This window comes from Anopheles moucheti, chromosome 3 (genome assembly GCF_943734755.1).
Source record: "Anopheles moucheti chromosome 3, idAnoMoucSN_F20_07, whole genome shotgun sequence".
NCBI lineage: Eukaryota > Metazoa > Arthropoda > Insecta > Diptera > Culicidae > Anopheles > Anopheles moucheti.
In genome coordinates, this window is record NC_069141.1 from 35795690 (window position 1) to 35823366 (window position 27677).

At 45.0% G+C, this 27677-nt stretch overlaps 1 protein-coding gene across 1 annotated transcript in view; it reads left to right on the plus strand.

Moving 5' to 3' along the window:
• The window catches only part of LOC128300949 (rap1 GTPase-activating protein 1), a 147456-nt gene that overhangs the window by 83662 nt on the left and 36117 nt on the right, over nucleotides 1-27677 (plus strand). The window contains exon 2 of the mRNA XM_053037211.1: nucleotides 22-232. Within this exon, the coding sequence (XP_052893171.1) occupies nucleotides 22-232 (211 nt within the window). The remainder of the gene's footprint in view (nucleotides 1-21; nucleotides 233-27677) is intronic.

Sequence of the window (27677 nt, forward strand, 5' to 3'; positions counted from 1 at the left end):
TTTCTCTCCACATTTCGGCAGGCGTCAACATATGGGCGGGTGGACAACGGCAGCGGCAAACGCGAAACAGAATGGTCTGTCCGCGGCGTCGAACGCTCCGAGCAGCAAGAGCGCCACCACGAGCCCGGATCGGTTGCGCGGTGCAACGCACGATCTGTTCGAACTGCTCGAACGCGTCCAATGCTCGCGCCTGGACGATCAGCGCTGCGTTCTACCATCGTACTTCACACAGGTGCGTAACTGCTGCCATACCCTTTGCCTCCATTATTACTATTATTATTATTACTATTTTTAAGCCATTGCCCGCCACTTGAAACGTTATACGTTTTTAATTATTTTTCGGATCACCGGGAAGGAGCAGAACAACAAGAGCAAAAACACGAGTTAAAAAGGGACGTCTTTAATTTATTCACTCACGTGCCACACCACGGCCACTTGAACCGGGAAATAACGGACACAGCAGCTTGAAGAAGATGCTTTTATGCAATCGTGTATATCGTGTTGCAGCTTGCAATTCGCTTTATGAATGTGGCCGATGCACCATTGACGGTTTATTGCTGCCCGATCGGCACTAGCACAAGCAGCTTACTTCCACTTTCTTCGCAAAGATCTTGTGCGCGCACGCGATCACTCGGTGCACGAGCCAACTCGGAATTAGTCACCAATTGCCGAAAGGGGTGCAAGTGTTTGGCGGCCTTCAGTGTGACGGTGTTTGCTTCGGAGTCGGTTTCGGTTCAGTGCGCGCTTGCCTGAACTATTTAACGTCAATCGGCTGTATAAGCTGCGGCCGTGCTGTGTCCCATTATTGGTTTGTGTGTCTCGTCCCCGTTCCCTCTTATCGGGTCGGGTTTTACTGTGGCTTGTTGTACGATTATACGGTTTTTTTGCTAACAAGTACCACAAGAGCAACGCCTTAAAGACGTTAAATGTTTGTCCATTCGTAACTGTCGCTGAAAGTATAACCTTGAGACGACAAAGCCTGCAATATTTGCCTGGTGCACCTCAAAAACCACCCCTAGCCATGATCGATTGATCGTTTCCTTACGCGGAACTAGCTGGTGGTATGGTCTTCTGCGCGCTGTGCGCCATAAAAACCAACCCCCGGCGGGGGTATGCGCATGTACCGTCGTAAAGTGATAAACTATAAAACCTGCTAAAGTTTCGTGTTGTACATCGTGATAGTTTCATTTAGCCGTGTACATTTTGTTTGACATTGATTGAAAGTTAGCAACGGCTGCAACGTTCCATAGTTCAATGTCTTCAAACTGCTGCTGCAGGAGTCGATGCGTGAAAAGCATCGAAAGAAACAAAAAAAAAAGAGGAAAAATGAAACCGATTTAGTTTTATAATAGATCTTTTTGTTTTTGTTCGTTGCCAATCTTCCACAAAACATCACACCTGACCGGAACGATCGGTAACATTTGTGTGTTTTTTTGTTTTGTTTTATAGCCCATGGCAAAACGCATGGCCCGGGAAACATGGCGTGAACAAGGTCTCGCACCCATTTTGATCAAGCTTTTATTTCTACAAACGGGCGCGCGCGCGTGCCCAATGAGATGTGCTCGATTATATTTCAATGTCAATCGAAATGCTGCCGAAAAACTTTTCCCACCTTGAGCGGCAGGATAGAACGGTTCGCTAACCTCCGTTTTCGGAGCAGCTTCCGTTTCGTGTTGGTGTGTGACGTTCACTTTTCATCCTCGTGGTTCGGTCGTGTGACCGGAACCGGAACACCTCAGCGCACGGCCCAGCGCTTGTCAACTTCCGAAATCGATATCACGCGGCCAGCGAGGGAAAAAGGATTATTTTTCGAAACACCCCGTGGAAGTAAGTTTAGCGGTGATTAGCTGAGTTAAAAGCGGTTTAAGTGGTCCGGCGGAAGCGTACCGATCCGAACCGGACCGGTGTGGATTTGTTCTATTTTTGATGTGGTTTTGGGGCCACTTGTAGCAGCGATTAAAGCTCCTTGTGGAAATAAAGAGGTACCTCGAGAATTGAAATCGAAAGTTGAATGGTTCGCTTTTAGACCAGCGTAACTATCCTTCTGCCCCGTAGCGGAGACCAAGAAATCCAAGGAATCTCCAATTTTCTTCATGACTAAGCATTGGAAAGAGCTTTTCCCGTTTTTTTTTTTGAAGGATGTGGTCGATTGTCGTTGTATACTTTACCTTACCCTTAACCGACGTTTGTTTTTCTCCCACCTGTACATGTGTAGCGCTTTTCTATTTCACTGCTTTGTATTTATTTGACGGAAAATTCAATAGACGATTGAACACACAATCTTCAGGATGCGGGGATGTGTGTTTGTAGATGGACGATGGAAAATGATAAATGACGGAGTGAGAACAAAAAAAAACGAGTACGAGCCCACCGAACCTCTGTGCGGCGGCTTCTCGGCGACACGGTGATGAGAATATAAACGATCACATTTTCCACAATTTTTCACGGCAACCGAACCGTCACTGACACACAACAACGGCGGTCTGTTGCCGTGGAAATCGCCTTACCAACCTGTAATTGCGATTGTGTCCTTTTACGCCCTGTATGTGTTTTTCTTATTGTGAGAACCACAATGAGGTCGTGCTTTTCGGTTTTTTGCAAGGTCACACAAACGACAGCCTTGTTAAAATTGATTATTTAAAAATTGAATTGCATACATTTAGGGGCAAATAATTTGTTTTCCGTTTTGCATTTATAAAACGCCTAAAGGTATGCAATAGTGTAACAAAATCATCAATAAAGCCTGTTTAACAGCTTGTTTGCTTCTTTGATCATGCACGGGATGGTTGTCTGGATGGTATGTCTCGAAGGAACAGCACGCTAACACCAATTGCTGGGTTTACTCGTGGTGCCGTTTATCATTTTTTATTGAATTGCTGCCACTCGAATGGAGTGGATAGGGTACAGCCCTACCCGTCTGCTGCAGAAGAAACGGAATTAGGTTAGAGGGAATTTGGAAGCGGTGCGGTAACAAAAATGTGTTCCCACCTGTTCCGGAAGATGGATCGGAAGCCACACTCGACGGACACATGCGATGTGGACCACCACCGTACAGCTCGTCCTTTCCCCCCCGCTGCCAAGCATAATCGGCTCCCGTGTGGTTTTGGTGTACCCCCGTAACCCGGTAAGCAAACCGTTGGGCACCATAAATTCATAAATCCGCTCACGGGGTTCCGGAAAAACCTTACACAGCTGAGCGTTGCCTAGCAACAGTTGCACGCTAACCATGCGCGTGGAAATAAATTTTCACGAAACGGTTTAACCTTTCGCGTACGACGGGGATGGGTTTTGTTGAACTCGTTGGATAATTTGTGTTCATTCCATGCTCAACACGCATCCAATCCCACCGCACAGCACGGCACGGCACGTTGATTTGTGATGCGTTTTCAATTGCATCTAGCACAAAGAAGCGAAGCAGCCTCTCGTAGCGCAACAGAACGGCAACAGCTGTTGTTTTTGTCGACCGCGTGTCATCAGAAGTCATAAACTCTCGACACTCACAGACACAAAACCCTTACGTTGTACGTGTCGATGGTGTAGGATTAAAATTTTCGAATATGAAATTGACCGACTGTGGTGGATTGCGAGCTCGTGCAGATTGATAAACTACCATCCGGACCTAGCGACGACGCGGATGAACTGATTGAAAGTGTTCCAACCCCTCTAGAAGAGCCGGTCCTGGTTGGAGTGTTGTTTTTCAACAACAACCAAAAAAAAACAGGCAGTCATAAAATTTTACGATCCTCGATATGTCGATTTTTGTCCCAAATTCCTCATCCGCAACCCGTTGCCGTTGCACCCAAAGCCATTTAGCTGCAGTTTGTTCGGATGCAGCAACCAATTTAAACACGCCGGACAGAAAGGGTGTTCCCATCTCCAGTTGTTTTGAGAGAGAGAGAGACACACACATAACATTGCCGGATTTTAGCGTTCGTGTTCGCGGGCCACTTTTATGGGGAGTGAAAAATCCGTTACAAACTGTGTTTGTGTTGCGCCTTTCGGTGGTGAGATTTGTACGGCACGAGCTACAGAGCTCCGGTTGTTGATGGCATCAGAATCCCACTCGAGAAAGGTGGTTTAAAAATTCGGGCACAAGCAAGGAAAACTGGCTTTTTTTGTTGAAAAATGATCACTTCATGCAATCGAAAACAGTAGTAACTGTCGAATGGGATAAACAAAACATATTTCCAAACTGCCCTAAACCAGATGTCAAAATGAATGCCTTTAGGTTAAAAAGCGCTCCAATTTTTTGGTGTTTTTTTTTCGGGAAACTAATGTTCATTAGCCTTGAGACAAGAATAATAGAAAATGGTAACACCTCTGGCCCATGCTCTGACGCTCGTTTCCGTGGGCCCTCCCTCTGCTAAGCCTGCTAAACCACGTAAGCTGCGGCGACTTTGGTCACACCTCAATAGAAAGAACAAGCAAAAAAAAAAACGCTGCATACAACAACACGGTTCAAAACGATCAAAAACTCATAATCTTCCGGCAGGAGGTACCACAAACCCGTCTTTAAAAGCCACACCGCCGGGGCGAAGTGTAAAGCGTCTCGAAGAAATAACTCGAGAAGGAGTGTTAGGAAGAAAAAAACACACATAGTGCGTGTGCACGCAAACAATATGCCACCCATCAGCTTGGTAGATCGATACGCACACACACACACACCCGGGCGCAATAGGGCAACCAGGGGGTTGACACTCCTCTCTAACATCTGGCAAACATAAAGCGACACGTCGACACTTCATTGCCTCCGGGTGCTCCGGAACTCACACTTTTCGGCCCTAAACCAAAAAAGCGGCCACTTATACCACAAGGCGAAGGCCATTATGGTTGTTGTTGGGTGCCTGCCACGATTGACTCCCGTCAAAATGGCTTGCTTTTTTTGCTTGAGGCTTCAGTTCGCGCGCGGTTCAGTTTGTCGTCTTTGACGTTGAGTGAAATGAAGTGTCAAACGATGATCACCACACGTGGCCCCGCGTGTGTGCCGCTACCGTTATTAAGGAAAAAGGATCCCAAAAGGACGGGTGTGATGTATCGGGGGCCTATAAGATAGACATCCTCTCTTTAGGGGACCATTTGTGTCGCGCTGCTGTAACCTTCTTTGATGAGGCGATAAGTGTCTCAATCTGAAGATCCACCGTTGCGCTGTCTGATCGATATGGGTATCCGTATGTTTTCATTTTCCCTTTTGTGTTTTGAAAAAGAAAAGTGAACAATAATTACGGCGAGAATTCCCTCCTTTGCCGCGGAAAAGATGCACACGTCAGCGTCTTTTATTGGTTCCAATGGTTGACCACCGAATGTCGCCCGATCGCGCTTCCTGATGACGCTTTAATTGATCTGTGATCTGTTTATCTATCTGCTGGAACCGATTAACGCCGTACAACGATCCGTAAAACACACCCGTGATCACCTTTTTTTTTTGGTTGTTGTTCTGATGCGTTCCGTAATTTCCACTTCCTTTCAGGTCCTTTCCGTACCGATGCATTTTCCAAGGAACCTTCCGTTAAGTTCCCCATGCTGTTCGGCTGTTAATGGGAAGGATTTAAACTGCCTGCCACAGTAGCAAAGCCCATCGACAAACATAATTGTGTCCTGCGAGCGCAGAGCGTAGTACAATTTATGACACAAACCCTCCAAACAAGCCGTAGCACCATTAGCGTCCCAAGGACATGGCAATAATGTCCAATCCTTGGGTGCTTTTGTGTATTTGGCTTTTACCGGACGTGTTTCAAAATTTTTGGGACAATTAACAGCTTTCGGGTTTAACGCATCTGTTTTGTCCTCTTGCATCGCTCAACCGTCGACAAGCGACCAGATGATCGATTTAATTGTGTCCGGGATGTTGAATTCTCCTGATGTCCTTTTTTTTGCAAACTTTCCACTATTGACCACATCCTCCTGTCGCCGCGACTAGGCACTATTGTGCGCGAGAGAAGGGTCCCGCTGGCAATAAATGAAAAACCGTTCAACACAATCAATTGAGTGGATTTGTGGATATGTTTTTGATTGTTCTCGAATCCCTCCCCCTACCGGGAGTGTTAATGTAATGTCCCGTACGCCATCGTCAGGCAACGAACGGTGCCGGGCGTGCCAATCAGCAGGGTAAGGTGATGTGGTAATTCTAATACGAATTCATTATACGGTCACGGACCGGTCCGAGGTCAGTTCATCACGTGCATTCATCCCTCGTTCGCCATTACAGCAAGGGGTGGACACTCGCAACGCATGAATAATGGCTTCATCATCGTACTGTCCCCGGGTGGAATCACCACGAATCGAATCGTAACAGAATGATCGATAGCGAAGCACCACTAAGGACACTTTCCACGCTAACAAAACTAACAAATCATAAGCGTCAGATAGAACGGAAAAAAGGAAAGGAAAGGTTGGGTTCCGCTGTTCCGAAGCGGAAGTAGCGATAGAAAAATAATTTCCACCAAACACCAATCGAGGAAAGAAAAGGATAATCATATCTGCTTGAGCTCGTTATCATTCCCGGCAGGTCGTCGTTTCGTTGCAAACGAAGGCAAAAGCCGTCGTGCAATCTATTTTATAATTACCATCGCTTATTTCCGTTCCGTATTCTTCCGCCTGGAGAGCCACCGAAGGGCGTCGCCTGGTTGGTTAATCTCTTAAATTACCCACACGCGTCTGATTTCATGGAGCCCGGACCTTCGGTGTGTCCTCCAAATGCGAAGACTTAAGATTTATTGTTTCAGGCAAAAGATTTACTACCTTTGCCCGGTGCTACAGCTCCCTGTCCCGACCTTAGCCCCTCGGGGGCTCTATAACTCGGGACAGCACAGTGTCCGTGCCGTACGTGTCATCCCTTTGCCACGGAGACGTCGAAAAACAGGGTCGACAGTGTCCGAGGTCAAACCACGACGAGTGAGTGCCGCTCTCATCGGAACCGGTCGGAAAGCGAGCACCTGAAAACGGACCACGGGCTCTGTCCCGTCGACTTTGGGATGGAATTACTTTACAGCCGGGCTGTCCCATCCGGTTCTTAACCGTACCAAATGTGACTCCTTGATTGCACTTATTGGATTGTAAAATTTCAATTGCCTTAATGGACCATCGGTTGTTCCATTCGGGCAAGCTGTACTACTAGTACCACCGTATATGTGGCTCAGTATGCCCGGTGCACACGCACCAGAAAAAGGATCTTTTAGAGGAACAGTAATCAAGATTAATTTCATATTCATAACCTGCATCCACACAGGGGCAAGCTCGTTCGGCTCGCGTTCATTACGAGTTTTGCAAAGAAACAGCAAAGAAAAAAAGACATTCGCATAACACAAAATAAAGCCTCCTCCACGCACCATAAATACCATAACAAAACACTGTGTCCTTGCCATTTGCACCCGTGCGCCACCAGCTTGCGGGATAGTTGGGGTTTCTCGCAAGTATGGACTTGGGTGTCGTTAAGAAAAAAAAAAACACACCCCGAAAGGAGGAAGCCCCTCTTCGGGCACTACAGTATTCTTACAGCACACCTTGACACTCTTGACCGTGTTTGGTCGCTGTCGTTGTCGACTTCTGTGTTTGCTCGTGTCGTGTCGTCCAAAGAGATACCCGATACGCTACTGTCCCAAATTGGGGAATTTTGTGTGTTTTAATTTTGTAATTTGGGTGCAGTATCGTGTATCGGAGGTATTTCGGGCGCACTGTTACTTTTATGGATGTCATCGGAGATGAATCGGGTAGGTGCGCGATGATCAGTGGTGGTGTCTTTAGCAAAGGAAGCGCGTACAACAGTGCTGCGTTGGAAGATGATCGTTCAATAACTTGTGCGGATTACGAGATGCGCCGATAAACTCGAGAGCTTTATGGGGATAATGCTTAAAACTCGATCGCTGCGTACATCCTGAATGCGAGCAGAGCACACATTACTTTGTTACTGTTATGGTGCTTTTGGGTAATTTGAGTGTCATGACATGTGACAATGGCCATCAGTTGGCAGACGACTCTTTGTGTCATTTATTGCATTCTGCATTGTATTGCTGGCATTTAATTTGTTTGAATGTTTATTGTTTGATTTATTAAACATGGTGGTTTTATAAGCCAATTAAAATCTGATTTTTTTCAATTATCATAAATTACAATCATTTCCCGAATTACGCCCGAGACACGCGTATAACGGGAATTCGAACAAACAAACAAAAATTCCCAAATGTAGTATAAAAAGCACTTTTGATAAAATTTTACTAAAAACACACAAAATCAATTATAAATTATGAAATATGAATTATTTTTATGAAAAAATACGAAATATTCGATCCCTGAACACTATTTATAAACGATAATTTAAAGGGAATTCGGATTACTCAAAAATTCGAGTTACGCGAAATTTTCTAGCACACATTATTCGCGTAACTCGGGAAATTACTGTACTAGAAATACATAACACGACAGTGGAGTAGTCAACTAGCAGTCATAAACTTGCATAATGAAGTATTCGCATTGACAGCCCAAAATACTAAGCCAAGGATAACATTTCAAACCTGTCAAAGTTACCTGTCAAATTGGGAAACTTAAAAATCTGTAACGAACTTTCAATGTGTGGCCTTATCATGCGCAAACCCCTTCGCGCAGCAGATGGCATTTGAAATTGACTTCGTTATTACCTTCAATGCGCTGGACTTTTCCCATCCGTTATCAAAACCGGAATTAATTGAACCGGTGCGCACAGGAACAAAGAACGAGAAAAAAACAACAACAAAACAATGACGAAAAACTCATAAACAATCTCTTCCCCGTGATGTACAATTTTTTTTTTTTCGTGAGCGTGAAATGAATTGCTTCCAAAACAATAGTTTGCCTAATAACAAAACCCGAAAGGGCTTGCCCTGTAAATCATGGCTGCTTCCACCAATCGGCAAAAAAACTGGACCTTACATATATTTTTTTCGTGTTTTTTTACAATAATTTTCCCTCGCCCTTACTGCCACCGATTCATTACAACCCTTTCCTCCTGCACCCGGAAGTGCGCTCGTACGGTGGTGGCGTTTTGCGTCATCGAACACTCAAGCACACGCGTTGTGGCGTTTTAAAGCAAATAGAAAAATCTGTCCACTTTTTTTTGTTGTACCTTCACGGAAAAAATATACCAAAAAAAACCTTGTACCTTTTAATAAATATAAAAATCTATTTGAAAAAGGTTCATTCATTGATCGTGGTTCGTTCGGAACTCATTTAGGGGATCAAATTCGGGAACGAGATCGGTGTACCGCCACGGACAGCGGCTCAGTCGAAATGTTTGGACGTGAGCTGATAATTGCGTTGGCTTTTGAGTGCAGGGAACAACAAAAATGGCACACACACACGACCAACATGGGACAAATCACACGGTTGTAGGACAAAAAAAAAGCCGGGCAGAAAACAACAACACAGGAGCAAAAATTTAAAGAAACCTTCTTGTGTTTCGTTTGTAGCATTTGAAACAGGAGCTGCTACCCCTGTGGTACATAAAATACAATCCTTTGGCACAGTTCGATAGTTTTTGCACGAAAAAACTGATCCGATTGAGGCAAGAGAAGTGAAAAAAATGTATGAGCGGTCCAACCGGCCCACGTGCCGGGAAAAAAGGGGTAAACAATTTTCCTAGGAGATCCTTTAACATCGGCTTTCCGCTTTGAGCGTGGTTCCTACCGGGGGGAGGTTTTGAACAAAAGCGGGAAACGGAGAAGGGTAATGAAAATGATGATACACGGTTAATGGGATTTTCTTTCGTGCGAGCCTTTTCACCGGTCTGTGCGAAACGAAACGCTGGTTAGCGCAGGAAAGCGCTCAAATTTAACCCACAACCCCTCGTTTTTTTTTCGTCGTTGTGTATATTGTACACTGGGTTGTGTTGCTTCCACCTTCTCTGGTTGTTGCCGTTGTTTTGGTTTTTTTTTTGTAGAGAAAATTCAAAAGTGTCCATCATAATTTTCCTTGTCCGAACGGGGACGCCATGCGGGGCGAACACACGCAGCAGGAGAAGACATCCTCCTCACCACCTTTCGATATCACATTTCAAACTTTTCAGCCACCGGGCACCGAACTCGTGTCCCTTTGGTCGATGATAAGTTTAATGAAACGGCAAGCGAACTTTGACTACACGCACGCACACCACCAACCACGATGAGAGAGAAAGAGGGAGAGAGCTAAAAACCCTTCAACTCCCTCCGTCTGTGTGTTGCACTGTGCCCTTTTGTGGCAAATGATTTTTGTGTGTTAATATATTTAATTACCATGGGCAATGAACGATGGACTTTTGCCATGGACGCGGGTAAATAAGCGTGATGTGGCGATTTTTCTGCCCAACTCCACGCGGCGGTGTGGTTAGTTTTTCCTATTGGTTTCTTTCTCCGCACGGTCGGAGGTCTCCTCCTCCCATTCGACCCCAACCCTGTGCTGTCAGTTGATTGAACTTCAACTGAACGTTCATTCAATATTTGATATCAAAATGATGGCCATGATGCAACAGAATCGGAGCGTACATCTCTTTTTTTGTCCCGTTTGGTCCCTGTTTGAGAACGTTTGACAAATCATCGCTCACCCTTAAACGGCGCAGCCAAACCGACAAATGACACAGCTGGAAAGCTAAAGAAAAAAAAACAGACTGACCGAGAAAGATATTGGTTGAGGTCATGGCTGGTACAGTTTTCCATTAGCTTCTGTTTGATATCTGTAAAAAAAAGAGAAAAACATTACAATTGAATTTAGCTATCGAATTGCTCTGTCAAGTCATATAAGAGAATTAATCCTTGATGATCTTAAGCAATATATTTGAGAGATCTTGCTTTTATTAAATTTATCATTAGGACATTGAATTTTGTTATTATTTGATTATTATTAACCTATTATTATTAATTAATTAATCATTATTTGATCTAGAATTTGAATTGTTTTATGATTGATCTAAAACATTGGAGTATTGAGGATACTTCGACATTTAGTTGAGGTGTGTAAATGAAAATCAAAAAGGTCCTTCCACGGACATCGTACTTCAACATCAGAAGTAATGCACATTGCATGCCATCAGGAGTAGCAAACTTTTCAATGTGCTTTCAACATTGCATACCTTCAGGAGAACACATTACATCGTAAGCTAGCGCCACGCTTAGCGGGTATTCGAAGCTGCATCTTCAACAGCGCCACCTCTTGGCGAGTAACGAAAGCATGAGTCCATGTTGTGAGCCGTAAGCTCTCTACGAGCTTTATTTTCTTCTCACCACTTTTCCGTTGATTCATTGTTACGTTTAATTTCCATTTCTTTTACCACTTTATACAATTTATGTAATCTTCCTACCGATAAATAAATGAAAACAAAATATACATGAGTTCATTCACACCAACAGCGCATAAAGCGAAACCCTTTTAGTTCACAGTATAAATTTTGCACACAAAATTGTGACTCCGATAAGCATCGCCGGTGTGTATCTGCTGTTTTCTGCGCTTCATAAAATGTAACCTCGTCTAATCGAAAATCATACACTTTTACATTCTGCTCCACCAAAATCGTCGTCAACAGACTGTGCTTTGTATGTTTTTTTTTGTTTTTCTTAGCGAGAACAGCAAGCTTTAAACTTCATTTATCTACACCCATCAGCACCATCCGCGTGGGGAGGTAATTTTTCTTCTCCAATCTTATCATCGTTTTACAATCGTAATGTAGCCTTTATACACACACACACACACACACCTTCTGCTGTGCTTAATGTTTGACTTCCAGCATATAAACCATTGTTTCCCATCGTATGCTGCTTTCTTTGTCGTTCCGACACAAAAAAAAACATTCATCATGCACCTGCCATACGGCAGGGTTATGTTTTAAAACCGTCCAGAGTGGGGTTAAAAACCGTTGCAGCGAATGAAGCTCTCTCCTTCCCCTAGGGGAGCCAAATGCCACCGCTCATGTTTGCAGTTCTTTCATTTTTTTTCTGAATATGAGAAAAACGCTCAATCTGGTTGGTATTGTTTCGTAGAACAAACGATTGCCATGGTTGGTTCTAACGTTAGCCCAACTATTCTAACGTCTTTAAAGTAGGAATTAATTGGACTTGTTTTATTATGAGACGAAAGCATAACAGTCTAAAACATAATTTGCGAATGGTTTATTGTCCGTTCATATTCCAGCAGGCGAACTCAGCTTTATGTTTCAAACGCATCGAAATTAATCGCCGAAACACGTTCCGAGTTTATTGCTTCAAATCCTTCAAATCTCAAACGGCTCGGTTAGTGCAAATTACAATCAATACAAATGAATAAATGATTTCCCCCATTACAGTTAATAGCGGCACATCTTTCTCTTCCGTATGGGCCGTGATTTTTTTAACTTCAATATCAGCTTTTCGTATCGCCATTGATTATGGGGAAGAAAATCTCTGCCCTGCAATTTGGCTGCGAAAGTCAAGTAAAAGATGAGCTTTAAAACCTTGAGGTCCATACGTAGAATGAATGCTCAACTTTTTAAAAACTTTAGCAAAAATGTCAAATTATCTTAATAATAAATTTTGGTTTAAAAATACAATTGTTTCTCTAAAGCACTCTCAAAGCAAACAGAAAATTCCCCCACAGTCCTTCAGCAATGTTTCCCTTACTCCTGCCCTAACCTTGTGCTTCCCCCTTGAAAATAGCCACCATTATTCTTTGTTTTCCGTGCCCAAAATGTCATTACACTATCTGCATTGCTCCGCAGTAACGGTTACGTTTGAATTTGAATAATGAAAGGGTCACCCGAATTGCTTGGCGTGGCATTGCTTGGAACCCACGGGGAAGGGATCTGGGAGCAGTGTGTGTGTGTGTGTTGGCGTTAAAACGAGAAGCTTATCAGCACTCAGCGCCCGACGGTGGACGCCCTTGCTTAGGTGAGAAGGAAATGTACCGGAACCGGTTCAAAAAACAGGCACCTCGCCAACCCCTATCAACATAAGAACGCGCCGTAAGACAAGTGCGCCCCCGTCTCGAGAAGTTTGTATGAGGTGTTTGCGTTCTTGTGGGAATGGAACATAAAGGGGGTAGAATTGGGACCCCTTTGGGTCTCGGGTGTTGGGTTTGTATTTTTTTTAATTGCAACGCCCTTCGGACAGTCTGTTATTCATGGTAGAAGTACTCCGATGGTTTGATACGGCCTGAACACACATACTGGCTGCGCTGGTGCAATAAATCCATGGTCACTTCCTCTTCCTCGTGGAAAAACGGCTCACGCCTCAACGTGGAAAATCGGGTACCGTGTCACGGAAAGCGAAGCTCCAGAACTGTTACCTTCAACTGCAGCGAGCTAATTATGGGCTGCCTTTTCATTCCCCATGAAAACCATGAAAACCATAAACCGAAAGCGGCCCTCCATTTTTCACCCTCCACCGTACTGTGCGATAAGGGAAAACAAGGGGGGTCCTGGGAGGGAGTTGGGTTTTAGTCAGACACTGCGGCAAACAAATGAACCTATCGAAGTGTGAAGCTTTCGGTGTGTCTGTGTGCATCGGCATGAAACGTCAATTATTCGGGAGAACACAGTGCACGAGCACTGAAGACTCATCACCTACATGTGAAATGGTATATCGTTATACGGCCAAAAGCTTTCCACCGGACCGACCGGATCCCGTCCCGCCAGGATAGGAACCGCCTCGAAAAGGTTCTGCAAGGTTTTGATGCAGAGACTTTCACGAAGGAAAGCCCACCGCGTAAGATCAATTTGCATACCTCCCTCCTCCCTCACCCCCCCTTCCCGTATCCTCAAAACTTGGCCAAACCTTGAAGAGAGCTCTACCCAAACGTGCTGTTATTGCCGCCATTGCTTTCCCGATTTTCGCGCAGTAGAGCTATGGCGCGCGCGGAATGCACAAAACTACGACGCCATTGCGGACAATGCTGCTTTGCGGTCCCCGAAGGGGGACCGGTTGGATGCATTCGTCCAACCGCGCCAACGGGCACCGAACTGAAGTGGACCGGCCGAATTTCTTCCTCGCCTCGTTTCGGCCGTGTGCTTTCCGGGGAAATGGTGGGAAAGAAGAAAAATCTATGTTAATTGAATTAAATAGATGGTACCCACCTTTTGCGGTCTGTGGTGCTTTTGGTTGCCTTTTCCCTTTCCTTCCTATTTGTTTCACTGACCGTTTTGTCCTATTCCTTAAGGGAATTGAATTCAATTTTACGAAGACTTCGCAATGTAAGCATTTTTTTTGTCTGGTGCGTTGAGTGTTATCTTCCCCTTTAACCTCGCCGTGACACTCGAATACATTTGTTCACCGTTTTTTGCCTTTTTTGGCTGTTACTCATAATTACGCACCACCTTCCGCGTTGCGCCGCGGTACGAAAACTGGAAGCGTTTTGTTTTTTGTTGGTTAAGCTTGAAAAAAATGAAGATTAAATTTCTATCTCCACTTTCGGACGGCGGAAAAATTCCAACCCAACACTAGAGCAAGAAGCAAAAGGGAATGAATTTAGCCTTTTTGATCTCCACCCGACAGAAGATGATGGACATCACCACCTCCAACCAACAATCTGCTGGGCCGTGGGCTGTATGAAAAAGGGGAGTGGAAAGAGAGTGACCCGAGTTGCACAGTTCCACCCTTTATGGGACCATATTTATGCAAAATCAACGGCCATAAAATGCCATCACATTATGGCGCATAAACCGGGAATGACTTGTTGTGATTAAATTTATCACCATTTAGGGTAAAAGTTATCGCCAAACCCATAAACAGCACTTTTTGTCACCATTGTCTTTTCTCAATTGCTGTTATTTGGGAAAAGCATGAAGTTTTCGTTTAAGCAAAGCGTCAAATTAGTAAATTAACGCTAAAACATATAATACAAATCGTTCCTTATAGATTTATAAACAACGAAGTAAATGTGTAATAAAAGTGTTCCATTTTCATTTCCTGTTTTCCGCTTTTCGCGCTCCGTTTCTTTTGTTCTTGGTGCGATTTTTCTTAGTCGAAGATGTTTTCGAAGCGCGTCTCTTGGCTCGTCGGTTTTGTTGTTTTGAATTCTGTTTCATTTTCTGCAGTAAACTCATCGTTTTTTTTTTGTTTGTTTGCAACTCTGTTGTTGCTCTTCTTTCTTCTGCTCCCTTCATTACGAAGTTTTTTTTTCTTTCTTTTTCCTCTTTGATTAGTATGTTTTGTTCATATGTTTCTTCTTCATTGCGCCCTGCTTAATTGCTTCTAATGTTTCTGTTTTACATACATACCCTCTGTCGGTTGTTTGCTTTTGTGATTCGCCACTACCCGGTGGCGGTGTGTGTTAGTAAGCTCGTCTCTGATAAATTTCTTCATTTTTCACTTTTGCTTCACATCATTGGCGGTCGGAATGATATAGTAAAAGAAGAAGAAAAAAAGACTATAGCTGGATAAAAAAAACTGCAATAAACAATATTGTTGCGAAGTGGATAAGCGCAACAAAGTAGCTTTTCGTTTGCTGGGTTTTTTGTTTGGCATTTTGGCGCTTAGTAAAAGTGACCCGCTTCGGTGAGATAGATACAAAACCGCAAAGGAGGAAAAGAGAAATGCCCCACAAGCATCGGCAGCAGTACTCTGCTGGCCGGCACATTAGTAGCAATCAGTGAATCGAAAAGAAATTGAGAGTTGTAAACTAAAAAGTAGGTCACATTTCCTTTTGAAGCGAAGGTAGTGCCCGGTACTGTGGGGTGCAATATGAAAGGCAAAGTGTGTTACACAAGGGGGTTCGGTTTATCCTCTGAAAATCTAAGCCCTTTCAAAATTGAGGCATTGAGCGCTGTTGGGGATGGAGGTTCCAATCTCGGTTGGGAAAGCAAACAGTACCAATCCCATCGACAAAAAAAAAACGGCAGGAAAAGATTACAACTGAGGATGAGAATTACCTTACAGTAGGTCTTTTTTTACTCCTCCTCGTCTTTTACTAGCCACCTGTTGACAACGATCTCTACAAACTACATCCCCTAGAAGAGGTTTATAGCAACTTAACACCCAGCGGTGTGTGTTAGGGTCGGTTTTTTCTTCACACAAGTCGAGAACGTTGTTACCCATTTTTCCAAAGAGGAATCGGATCAGCTACAGGTGGCACAACAAAACACACCGCTGGTGGAAACAGAACATCCTCTAATCTTTGTCTTCCACGCGTATGAAACAATACACCCCGTCATCCCCCAAAAAGCAACCACCCCTTTCGGAAGAAACATAAACCGGATGAATGCGTAAGAACAATGTGACGTCGTATCTTAAGGTTTTTGTGTCGCCTTGAAGAATCAGAACACGGAACGCCACCGAGCGGCGTGATTGCGCCAGGCCCAAATGGCCCAAACGAAAATTTTCATGAATCAAGTTCGGAAAAAAGACCGGACGTACGGTTGAGTGGTTGCCAGTCGGGTGTTAATGGCCCCTAACGGAGGAGACGAACTCAATCCCTTTGCTGCTGCTGCTGGAGAAAGGTTTGAAGACCTTAAATTGCCCCCCCATTCCGTACGGAACCGCACCCGTTCATCCTTTCTCAATCGGGCGTAGTTTTCGCTAACGAAATTGGTTTGATATTTTATGCATTGATCAAGCGAAGATGATGGCCGACCGCACATTGCCTTACTACGGGATGGTGATACGCTGCTCGGAACCGATCGGTGCCGGTAATCTTATGCCGGCGATCACGATTTGAATCTCAACGCGTTGAAGCATCCTCGGTACGGCAAACCCTCCCTCCCGGGACACGTGAAAAGGCAAATTATTTTCCTCTTCATCAACCGAATCCACCTTGCTGTTTTGTGTGTGAGTGTATGCAGGTATCTATTTACTTTAAAAGTTGCCTTTGAACAATGCCTTTCATACTTCCATTCCGCAACGGTGCTGACGGCGGATGATGATGTTGATGATGATGATTGGGGGGAAAAGAAAATTCGAACTGGTATTGCATCGGTTGAAATGGTTTTTCCTGTTTGCCACCGCACACCCATCAAACCCCACCCGCTCGTATAAGTGATCTTACGTCATATAATGTCTTACCCGTAGTATCCGATCGAGAACCACCTGTGTGTGTGCCACCGCCTCCTGTCTTCTTTTACTTGCCCAGGTATGCTACCGGTGGGTTGATTGCATAAATTGGTGCTGCTATTGGTTCCTATTGGTTAGGTCTACAATAACACACGCACGCACACAAAAAACACCACCACCAAAATACACCCCACATTTCGCCCATTCACCACGTGACCACCTTCCTTCCGTGTCCGTGTCCATCGAAAACGGTAGATTTTGGATCACCGCCACCGGACGTTTGCCGGACGTACCCGGTGTGTAATGTGTTTTGCCCGAAAAACGAGCATAAAACATAGCCGCGCGAAAAAAAATGCCCCACACTCTCTCTGCCATTGGCAGAAACGCCAATTTTTCGGTGCATACTTCCTCGTTATTTTCCGGTGCTGGCCACACGGAGCTAACAGATGCTATGGACCATACCTGCTTTCTGCAGGAAAGAGGATTGGTGTTGCGGTTTTTGGGATATTATCGATGTACCTGTTCAACGGCATGGCGTACAGTGGCTAAAATAATTGTTAATACACGTTAGCGGGAAGCAACTATTTTAAATTTAATTGTATTCTTCCTATAGATTTAAGTGAGTTGTGTTTCCAACAAGTAATGTAGAATATGAATTCCGTTTGATAATTGGCATTTGGTAAAAATTTATTTAATTTTGGGTTGGGTACCTCTGGTTCAGATTGATGAATCAGAATGAATCTTTGCTCTGAATGAATGAATCTGAATCTTTAGTTCAATGATCCTCTAAGATTCACGAACTATACAAGATCAATGATCTCCAAGGAGCTTGTTCGCTATGAACTTCATCCCTCCCTTCATGTAATCGGTTGCCAAACAACCATTTCGCTTAGGACTTCCAAAGCGCTTGATTCGCTCTGAGGACTCATGAATCTTTTGAGAGTCGAATTCTGACTCAAATGACTCTTCGCTAAAGATTCATATGAATGACTCTTTTCAAAAGATTCATTAAGCATAACACTAGAACGATCCATATTCTTCCAAGGTCTTGGACCAAAAATTCTCAATCAGACATTATGGCACACTTTGATCAGAAACGTCATATGTAGGATGTGACTATCAACCAAGATTTTACTTTCCTACAACAAGAATTTCGAAGTGAGTGTGTGCGATTTCTGTGCTCCTGATCCAAGAGCTTTAAGATCAGTAAGAATTGATCTCCCAGCAAAACTTAACTTTAATAAATTTATTGTTTTATGGAGATATATTTTGTTTTATTATATTTTATTAAAGTAAGCCTTAATTTTAAGAATTCATTTTCTAGAATAGGCTTCTAATTCTAGAATTAATTTCGTCTGTCCTAAGAAATGAATGAATGAAGTATTGCTCTACAGCGATAAGAATTGATCGACTGTCCGTCAAGATGAATTTTTGAAATAGTATGCAGGTGTACAGTAAATGTTTTGTGCTAGTGTACATAGAAGAACATCATGATTGCTCCACCGCCAGCAAAACAAACACCGGATGAGAGTACTTTTTCTATTGCTAACTTCAGAGGTGGTTGTGGAGATGAGGTTTCATTGGATGAAGAACATCTTGCTAAACAAAAAAAAAGCAACAGAGATGTGTTTGATTGCTCGTCAGACAGCGAATAACTGACGATGAGTGGCTGGACTATGCAACAAAACGGTTATTAGAATTGTGAAGATTCTATCCAAAAGCTACACAGCTGGTCGGCTATCATCGCCCTTTCGGAGTGGCGTTACTGGCGCCGGCAAAAAGGATGGAAATGTGATCCCATCAGCGTCCACCATACGGCAAGTGGCTTTTGGTGGAAATAGAAGTCGTACAACGGTACTGCGGCAGGTAGGTTGTTGTGATGGGTTATTGGCTAGGCCACTGGACACCGGTGTGTGGTTAGTGTCATCTGTTTTCCCTTTTGGAGGCCGCTCCGGTGTCCGATGGATGCCTGCTGGGATGATTCATTTGCTCGATATTTGATCCCTTCCCGAGTGTCATGCTGTGGCCACTGGCTTCCTTCACGCTTTCCGTTGGGACGGTTGGGGATATATTGGCCGGGGGTTGTGTCTCTTCATCGCGGGCGTTTCTCGTGTACCAACTGTGGCGAGACTTCTGGCACGAGCCAAACGAGTAAGCGTCGGTATTTGTGCGTCTAGACCGTGTGCGATTCCAGGGAGAAGCGGCAAAACAAATTTGATACTTTTTAATTAAAATAATCGATGTCAGTTGGTGATGAGCGGTGGTGCTCTGGAGTCGCTCGTTAGCCGCCTATGTGCCGATGGCCGAGTTGCGAACGAGATACCACGATGATTCACGGCACCTCCCTCATTCCGAGAGGGCAAAAACCAATTGGAAGTAAATATAGCAACTCGTACTACGAGCGCGGCTGTCGATCGACCAACTCGCAGTGAATTGATTCCACTTCCAGCCCGCGAGTAGATCACTTCACTTAAATCACACGTATTGAGGACAGTGTTGAAGCGGCACTCGGAGATGCACCCGGGTTTCGTGCCGCGCTGTTAAGAACGAACCAACAAACACGTTTCGCAACACCCATTTGGAACCCGTCTAGTTGTACTCAGAAATCATTGCGACTCGAAATAAAGAAGACACCGGGAGCTGGTGCTTGTTGCCCGTCCGTGGTGTTCTTCTTGCTCCAAAGCAGTCGAGCTATTTTTAACAAAGATCACGACGACTTCCAAATCGACCAAAGCGCCGTCTCTCCGGATCGTATTTTTCATACTTTTGCTGGGTGCATTTTCTCGGTGGTACAGAGTTCCTCTTCAGAGACCGTTTGGGGGGGAGATCGCTCGAGACTCGCCCCCCTCCAATACTGACGAGTGTGGAATGGAATCTAGAACAAGCGCCAGGGAGCAGCAGGCGTACGATCAGCGTTTGGAAGAGGCCAAAGTTGACACTAGGCGCTTACGTCATTTCGGTCGTCCGGGGACAGAAGAAGAACGCGGAACTCTTTGTTGCGTTGTGGAGGATGCAATGTTTACACACTCCCATCTAATTCCAAACAGATATCAGAGATCGGGTCGTTACAGTTACTACGATATGGGACAACGCTTTTGCTGGAGCTGGTGTAGAAATTGGACCTAATTTCTCACCATCTCTCTCTCTCTCGCTCCACCGGGGGTACGTCGTCAAATAAACCGCCCTTCTCCTCTCGATCTTCGGTGATCGTTCGGCATATAACCTTTTCGGTGTTTGCTGTCACCGGGCGGCAATAACTTCCTACGGGAACCATGTTGTATCCCACACGCCCCCCCCCCCGAAACTGGTGGAGGCCAATGTCGCCACACAAGCAAACATGCGTGTGCGACACTTTAAAAAAAAGTCGCCGCACTACTTCTATTGCTGCGTACACGTTCTTTACAAACAAGATTAGTACGTGCCACCAGCCAACGGACACCTACCCATCCCGTAGGCACATTGGATGGAGGTGGATTATCGCACGAGCTGCTCATTTCTATCGCGACCAAGTTGCAACGCTTCCGCCTAGGAGCTTCCTTCCTAGCGAGGTAGATTACCTTAGGATAGTGTTTTAAAGTTGCCCTTTTGACATTTGTTGGGCGCGTTTCAATTTTAGATTGCGGAAGAGATTTGCCACACCATGACCACCATCACCACCACCGGGCCGAACCGCCTTCATTTGCTGGTTCTCGTTCTTCTTATTGTCTCCCGAGAGGGGCCGATGAGAATGTACCGAAAGAAATGATGTTGTCCCCAATCGGGGGTTAATGGAAACTTACACCAACCCTTTTCCCAAGTGTATATGTACGTCCTCTGGTCGGTGACGCCCACCAACCAACCGTGGGCTCTCAGTGCCAGCTGTCTATCACCGGCCAACCGGGGGGTTATAATTTTATTTGATTTTCTTCATCACCCAAGCACCACGGGCTGCTTCTCCATTCCAATAGCACGATCGTTCATTCGAGTACTCGACTAGTGACTAGTAGTGGCCACACGGTACCACACCTTTGGCGTGTTAGTTTCTGCCTTTTTTTGTGCTAGTCGCCTCCTTCAATGTCTTGATGAACGTTCTACGCGGCTCAAACTACCGCGTCGTGGTGTCCCGTCGTCGTTGAGCGTCGTTGCTTTCACATTATTCTTTAGTTGTTTTTTTTTTATAAAATAAAATAGTTTGACAGCTGTCTTTCCTTTTCTGGAGGTGGCGTAAGCGACGTGCTGCTGCAGGTGTGCCGGGCAAGGGATGAGTGTCGTTTTTTCGCATGAGTTACAGTCAAGGAAAAGATTAGCAAAAGGCGAACCGGGGTGGGGGGGGGGGGGGGGGGTTTGCTCAATCCGCCTGACGGAACTGCTGATCGATGATTCATCAGTCACTTCACCCGGGGGTTGGTGGATCGCTATGAATTATTTAACAAAACTTGAGTTTCTTGAGGGTTTTATTCGATTTTTTAATGTGCTAGATGAATTCTAAACTAATGCTTAATGTTTGTTTGTTCTTCTGCTTCCTTCAGGTGAGTCAAAGTTCTGGGGGAATGGTGTTCCGCCGCCGAGACACACGGAACAAAAGGCAAAGGTTGTGGGTAAGTTTTTAAATCATTCCCTGCCGCGAACGTTCTCCCACAAACGCTAACCACATCCACATCCATTCCGGAAAGGTGCAATAATATAAGGTTATCAGATAAACGCTGTCTACCATTTCCATTTCTGTTGGAATTTCTTTTCCCCCTTTTCCGAAATTCACTCTAGCTTTCGTGCCCCAGGAAATGGAGTTGCATCCCGTCGCCGCGAATGCGACGCGCTCACGGGCAAACCGTACATATGTCGCCGTTTTTGCGTATAAGTACGTGACGTCTTCCATTTTGCATACACACCCTCCCCCGTTTGTGTGTGTGTGTTTGGTGTGCTTCATTTCAATAATTCATTCACCTTATGTACTTTCGCTCCTTGCGTGCGTGCTTCCGCCGAGACACACGGCTTGGGCCTATGGTGTGGGGTTTTGTTGCCCAGACTGTGATGCCGTCACCGTCATCGAGGACCCGGACATACCGTTCTCGTATCCGGCGTTCTTGCTGTGCTTGCAGCAGGTGGAGAGGGGCAATAATGCGCCTGTCATTAGCAAAAGGCTTCTTCGATCATGTGCCGGGATGGATTGCTTGCTGCTGGCCACATGTTCCGGTGCGAGCCGAGCTCGACACTGCATATTCACACATGCACATGCAAACCCAATCCATCCATCTGTGCGGCGGGTATTTGCCGTGGTTTTCGGCTGGCAGTACATTAATCTCTTTCTGTTACCGTTTCCCGCCCGGTGCAGGGAAGAACCATTGCAGGATGAAAGTTTTTTTTTTCCTTCCCCCGCTTTAAAAGCACACCTTGCACACAAAAGCCACCCCGTCAGTGGTTTGCTGGAACATTTTGACAAGAGTTTCTGCTGCTAAAAGAACGAAAAAACTCGCTGCACACCCGCGAAGGGCGAACCTGTGTTGAGCTGTGTGTCGACACACGTTTAATCGCAACTCTTCTACCGGTCGCTTGCTTGGCCGAGACACATGCTTCATTTGGGGGAAATGTACAATTGCGCAAAAGGCGCAATGGTACGCGGAAACAAGGTGTACGGGAAGGGAGGGGTTTGGGTCGGTTTGTGTGCAAGGAGAGGGTGCAAGTGCATCGCATGTGCTGCACACACGAACCTGCATTAGCTAACGCCGGCCCATCCATCCATCCATCCGTACAAACAAACTCTCGCTGTCTGTGCAGGGTATTAACTATTTAGCAGCTGATGGTTTAGAGGGTGGTATCGCTGACGTATGTAAGGGATTATTTAAAAAAATCAATTCGAATGCCTATGGATTGGAGTATTATAGCGAATGTTTGGCAACAATTTCAAAAATGTTTCGTATATTTTTCTCCTTTCTCTCTCGCGAATTGCATACGATGCGAACTTGGCACGCGTGAGAGAGCAAGAGCGAGGAAATTCAATGGGAGAGAAACCCAATCTCTTGAAAGCGCTGAAGCAAAAGTGCACTATGGACGAACTTGCTGATCAAAAAATCACAATAACTTCTGCCTTCTTTCTTTGTGGTATAGTCATGTTCTTAGTACCTGCATTAGTAGTGATCTATAATGATAAAATGTAAAAAATATATAAAAAATATAATATAATTTAAAAATATTGAAAAAACATAAATATTGACACATTAAAACTTAAAATTCTCGCACAAAACTCCACAAACTGTCTAATTTATAAAATTCGCATAACGCGGGGAAAGACTCATACGACTCATCAATCATAATTAGCTACCATAGACATAAATTTTCTATAAATTTATAGAAATTGTCTTATAAAATGACTAATGTCATAAAGATAAAAACAGTACGAGAAAAAGAACATTTATTCTAATAAAACATTTAAATTCTTTGGAGCTTATGCTCAGCAATTGAAAAGCAGTTTGAGTTGCTAGTGGAACTTTTCATTTTAAAATGTTTCAATTCTATTTATTTATTTATTTCTTACAAAGTTAAACATGTACTTTATTACTAGAATACTCCTAATGAAAATCAATTATAAATAATAAAACAGCATATTTTTAAGAAAACAGAGTCTAGATTGTTTGTTTGTTTTTTTTTTAGATTAAATATATAGATTAGTATATCGTTACTCAGCCTAAAAATTAAAATAAAAGTGTAAAAATAAAAAAGAATAGGTTTTGCCCTCCATGACTTATGTTTTTCAATTGTGAAAAACGATATTTAAGCAGTAACAATTATTTTTTGAGTTTCATTTACTTCGATTAATGTTTAAAATTTCTTCAATTTGTTGTTAAGACCGTCTTGTTATGGGTTTTAAATGCCCTCAACTATATCAAATTCAACATTTCTCACAATTTGTATTTTCCCACTGGCTACGTTCAATTTTACCCACTGTGCTATCGGTAGCATAGCTCAGCGAAGCATAAGCCTGGTCGAAGCGCACTCTCCACGCTCAATTCTCTTTCATCCCCCGAAGCAAGCGGACGTGTGTGCATTTTCGCGTCTCGTGTTCGCGGCTCGGTCGTCCAAAAAACGTGCGTACGTCGTGACGGGTTGAGTCGTGTACTTGTCCCAGTGTTATTTTTACACGTTTTTGAAGCAAGGCAAGGCGGAACATATCGGGTGGTGCGTAGGCTGGGTGTGGAAAGCACTCGATCACAGCGATCATCACTGCCAGTAGTGCAATCGCGCTCTCCACCGCACCTTATGGTGTGTATTTTTGTTTGCTGTTTTGTTTTGCGCTTCGTATGCGAATATCCGTGTGGCTGCTGTGAAGGTGTGTGTTGGAGCTGCTGTACATGTCGGGCAGCGCGGGCAACATCCGCGACGTGCTCCAAACGGCCACGGCTAGGCTCCGGCGCACTAATCCGTACTTCAGAAACAGCTGAAAATCAAACAACAGTGTACAACACAGCACACACACAGCACACACACACACACACACCAAAGAAAAACACGACGGTTTTGCTCGTCTGGTTCGGTCCGTGTGGTTAATGAGAACCAACAAGAGATCTTGGTGCGCTTCGGTAAAGTTGCGCTTTGGACGGAGATCAGCTTACCGCCATCTCGGGCACTGGTGGAATGACAAGATAATGTGCGTCGTTATGATGCCGGTTTCAACCACCACCCCACCCTCGTTTGTGACCCTCCCTAAGCCGGAGAAGAAAGTGTAATTGAAAGTGATTGTTGGTGGAGTTGATTTTCGGTGTGTGTGCGTTGTTTGTGTCTTTTTTTTTGTTCCTCGCTGGGCAGTCTTCATGACCAAGACCCCGACCTTTTTGCCACGAAACTTCACCTGTGTCCGTTATTAGGAGGGGCATGTTCCTGCATAACCCCCCAGCAAACCGTTTCCCGAGCGAACGGAACGAGCCATTTGTTGCGTCCCAAAACCCGAGCGCATGGAAAGGTTTTGTGTTGGGCCAGGAAAAAGTGGACCAGTGATTAATTTTGTGTCGTTAAGCAGATAATGATACCGAACCGATGCGGTCAGTGTGTCAACCGGTCCCCGGTCGGTGGTGATTCTGTCGTATCCATGTGTGTGACCGTTGCTTTTTGTTGCCGAGTTCCGTCTTCGTCCATCTCAAAACCCCCGTACGCACAATAGGCAGCATTCCAGTGTCGAACGAACTTCCATGAACAGATGGACATGAATCGGTTTTCGGGGGAAAGCTTTCATTGTTTGGTTTAATGTGTGTAACGATTTCGGGGGGGAAATTTGGAAATAAATTTTGAGCTTTTGATAAAAATAGTTATAAAAAATAATAAAGTAATTGAGTTTGTTATAAAATGATAATTAAATTATCAAGTGCCAAAAATAGAATGTTCTGTAAACGTGCCTTACTTAAGACTCGCGAGCCAGTGAAAGCCGTTTGTTTAGTGTAATGTGCTTAATGTGCACCCATATACGTACCCGGGCGCATTGAGAAACCAAATAAACCCTCGGCTACCCCCGGGCCCCTGTCCAACCACGTGTCCACCGCGTGTGAAAGTCTGACTGAGTGAACACACTGACTCTAAGAGCATCAGGCATTTCGCACAGGCAAACATTTATCGCAAACAGTTCGAAAGCAAAAGTCTCCTACATTGCCGCCCGACTGACTGTTTGGTTTTGGGGGGGTGGGGGGTGTTTTGGTGCCGAAAGGGAAAGTGCCGACTCCCATTCCAGGGGATATTATCCTGCTTCGGTCCGGTCCTGCTCACCCCTGCTAGGGTGCAGATGCCTGATGGATTGTGTCCGCAAAGGGGGAAAGTGGATTACGGAAGGATCCACAGCGCACAGTGGCGATGAGTCATCGTTCGAATTGCCCGCTCGGGTTGATTGCTTCGGAATCCTGGCAAAACAAACGAAGGGATCCAGGGAACGCCGAAGGAAACGAACCGCGTGTACATAGATATTCGCTTTACCGAGTCACACAAAAAAGACCAGAGACTGGAAAGAGCGCCTTTAGCGTTCTTATGTTTTGGAAGTTACTTGAACGCGTACCCAGTGTGTCAGTGTGTTTTTGGTGTGTGGGGGAAGCCTGTATAAATGTAATTCGAATTGTTTAGTTCTTACAGCTGCCAACCCCTCGGGGTTGACCTTCCACCATTGCGTGCGTGCGTTTTTTTTTTCGCCACCTTAAAGTGTTTGAGAGCATTTTAAATTTCTGAATTTTGAAAGCAAATGAACACAGATCTGGCAGCAGAAAAAAAACGATATTGTGGCAATGAGTTTGTAATTACATCAAAATTGATCTCTCCCCGCGTAGGTTAAAGCTTGTGTGTAAAGGTGAAGTGTACGATTTTTTGTTTCTTCGGTTCATTGTGGCCCAAAGAGTTCACCTCTGGGTGCGACTCCAGCAACTCGCGCCGGTGGCTGATTGAACCGTCACACCACCACCTTCAGGAAATTGGGCATTTGGTGCTTGAGTGAGGCGTTACGAACTCCACAACTCCAAGGTGCAAAGTGTTGGAAGTGGTCGAAAAAAAAAACCTCTGTGTTGATACAATTTAGTTCGCTGTGACTTTGAAGTGATCAGTTTTAAAGAAAAAAATACATCCAAGTGCGCCGAAAAGTTCAATCCCCCGTGATCCGATGTGTTTCCGACGGGGACACATATAGGAGCATATTGGAGAGTGAAAGATACGCGAATAGCGAAGTAAGCCACCCCCCAACTGCAGGCCCAACAGCGCACCTCTCCCTCAGCGACCGCACGGTGGCCTTCCAAAGCGAAGGCGGTGAGCGCCGGTGGGTGCGACAGGCTGTCATGGGGGTCTTACGGTGGCGCGATCTGCCCGGGAGCAGAAGTTCCATTACGAGCGGCAGCAGCAACAACAACAATAATAATAATAACAACAACAATGGCAACATAACGAGCAGCATAAGTGCGAGCGGTGGTAGTGGTGGCAGCAGTACCAACAATGGCAACAACAACCAACTGCATCACCATCATGGTGGAGGACGAATCGAGGTAAGGTGTAGGGCGCGATGCGCAACCGAAGGACTTTCTTCATGCGGTTGATAGGTTAGGAGAGATGGCAAAACTCTCGTGCGTTAATCGTTGCATCGTACACGCAATTAACTCGCCTAATGATGACGACGAACGAACGAGCGAACGATGCTGTAGGATGTAGGATGAAGACACTTACCGCTGGGGTTGAAGATGCGCGATGATGTGATGCGGCATTCCATTAAGCAGTCGCGAAGAAGCGGCCGAAAAGCACGCGACCTCGTACACTTTAAAAGCCAAGCGGGTCGGCAGTTTTTTTTTTGCGTCTTCTCTGTTTGGCTCATTTTCATAAATCCCGATCGAAGCAGATGTCTGACCACGACGTCTAGTGGTGCGCGCACACAAGAGGAGCGTGCCAAAAAATCTGCCACCCAAAAAAACAAAAAAAAATCCTCCCCCCGATGTCGAACTCAGCTAGCGCGCGCTTGACGAGCTGTTGATGTTTAGCAAATTTTCATTTAATTTGCCCACCACATCCCCATCTTTTCGCGTGAGGCCTTCGCGAGTGGCGAACCTCGGACCTCCAATGTTGCGCGCTTGTGGACGTGGGCCAACATTCGGTGATGACGGAAGTGTGCCAACCAGAAGAGAGAGAAAAAAAAGGTGACAAAAATGCGGTGCGGTTGGACGGCGTATTTGGGCAATGGAGGAAGCACAACATAACCGAGCTCTCCTTTTGAGGCGCTTTTCAGGCCTGGCTCGTAAATGG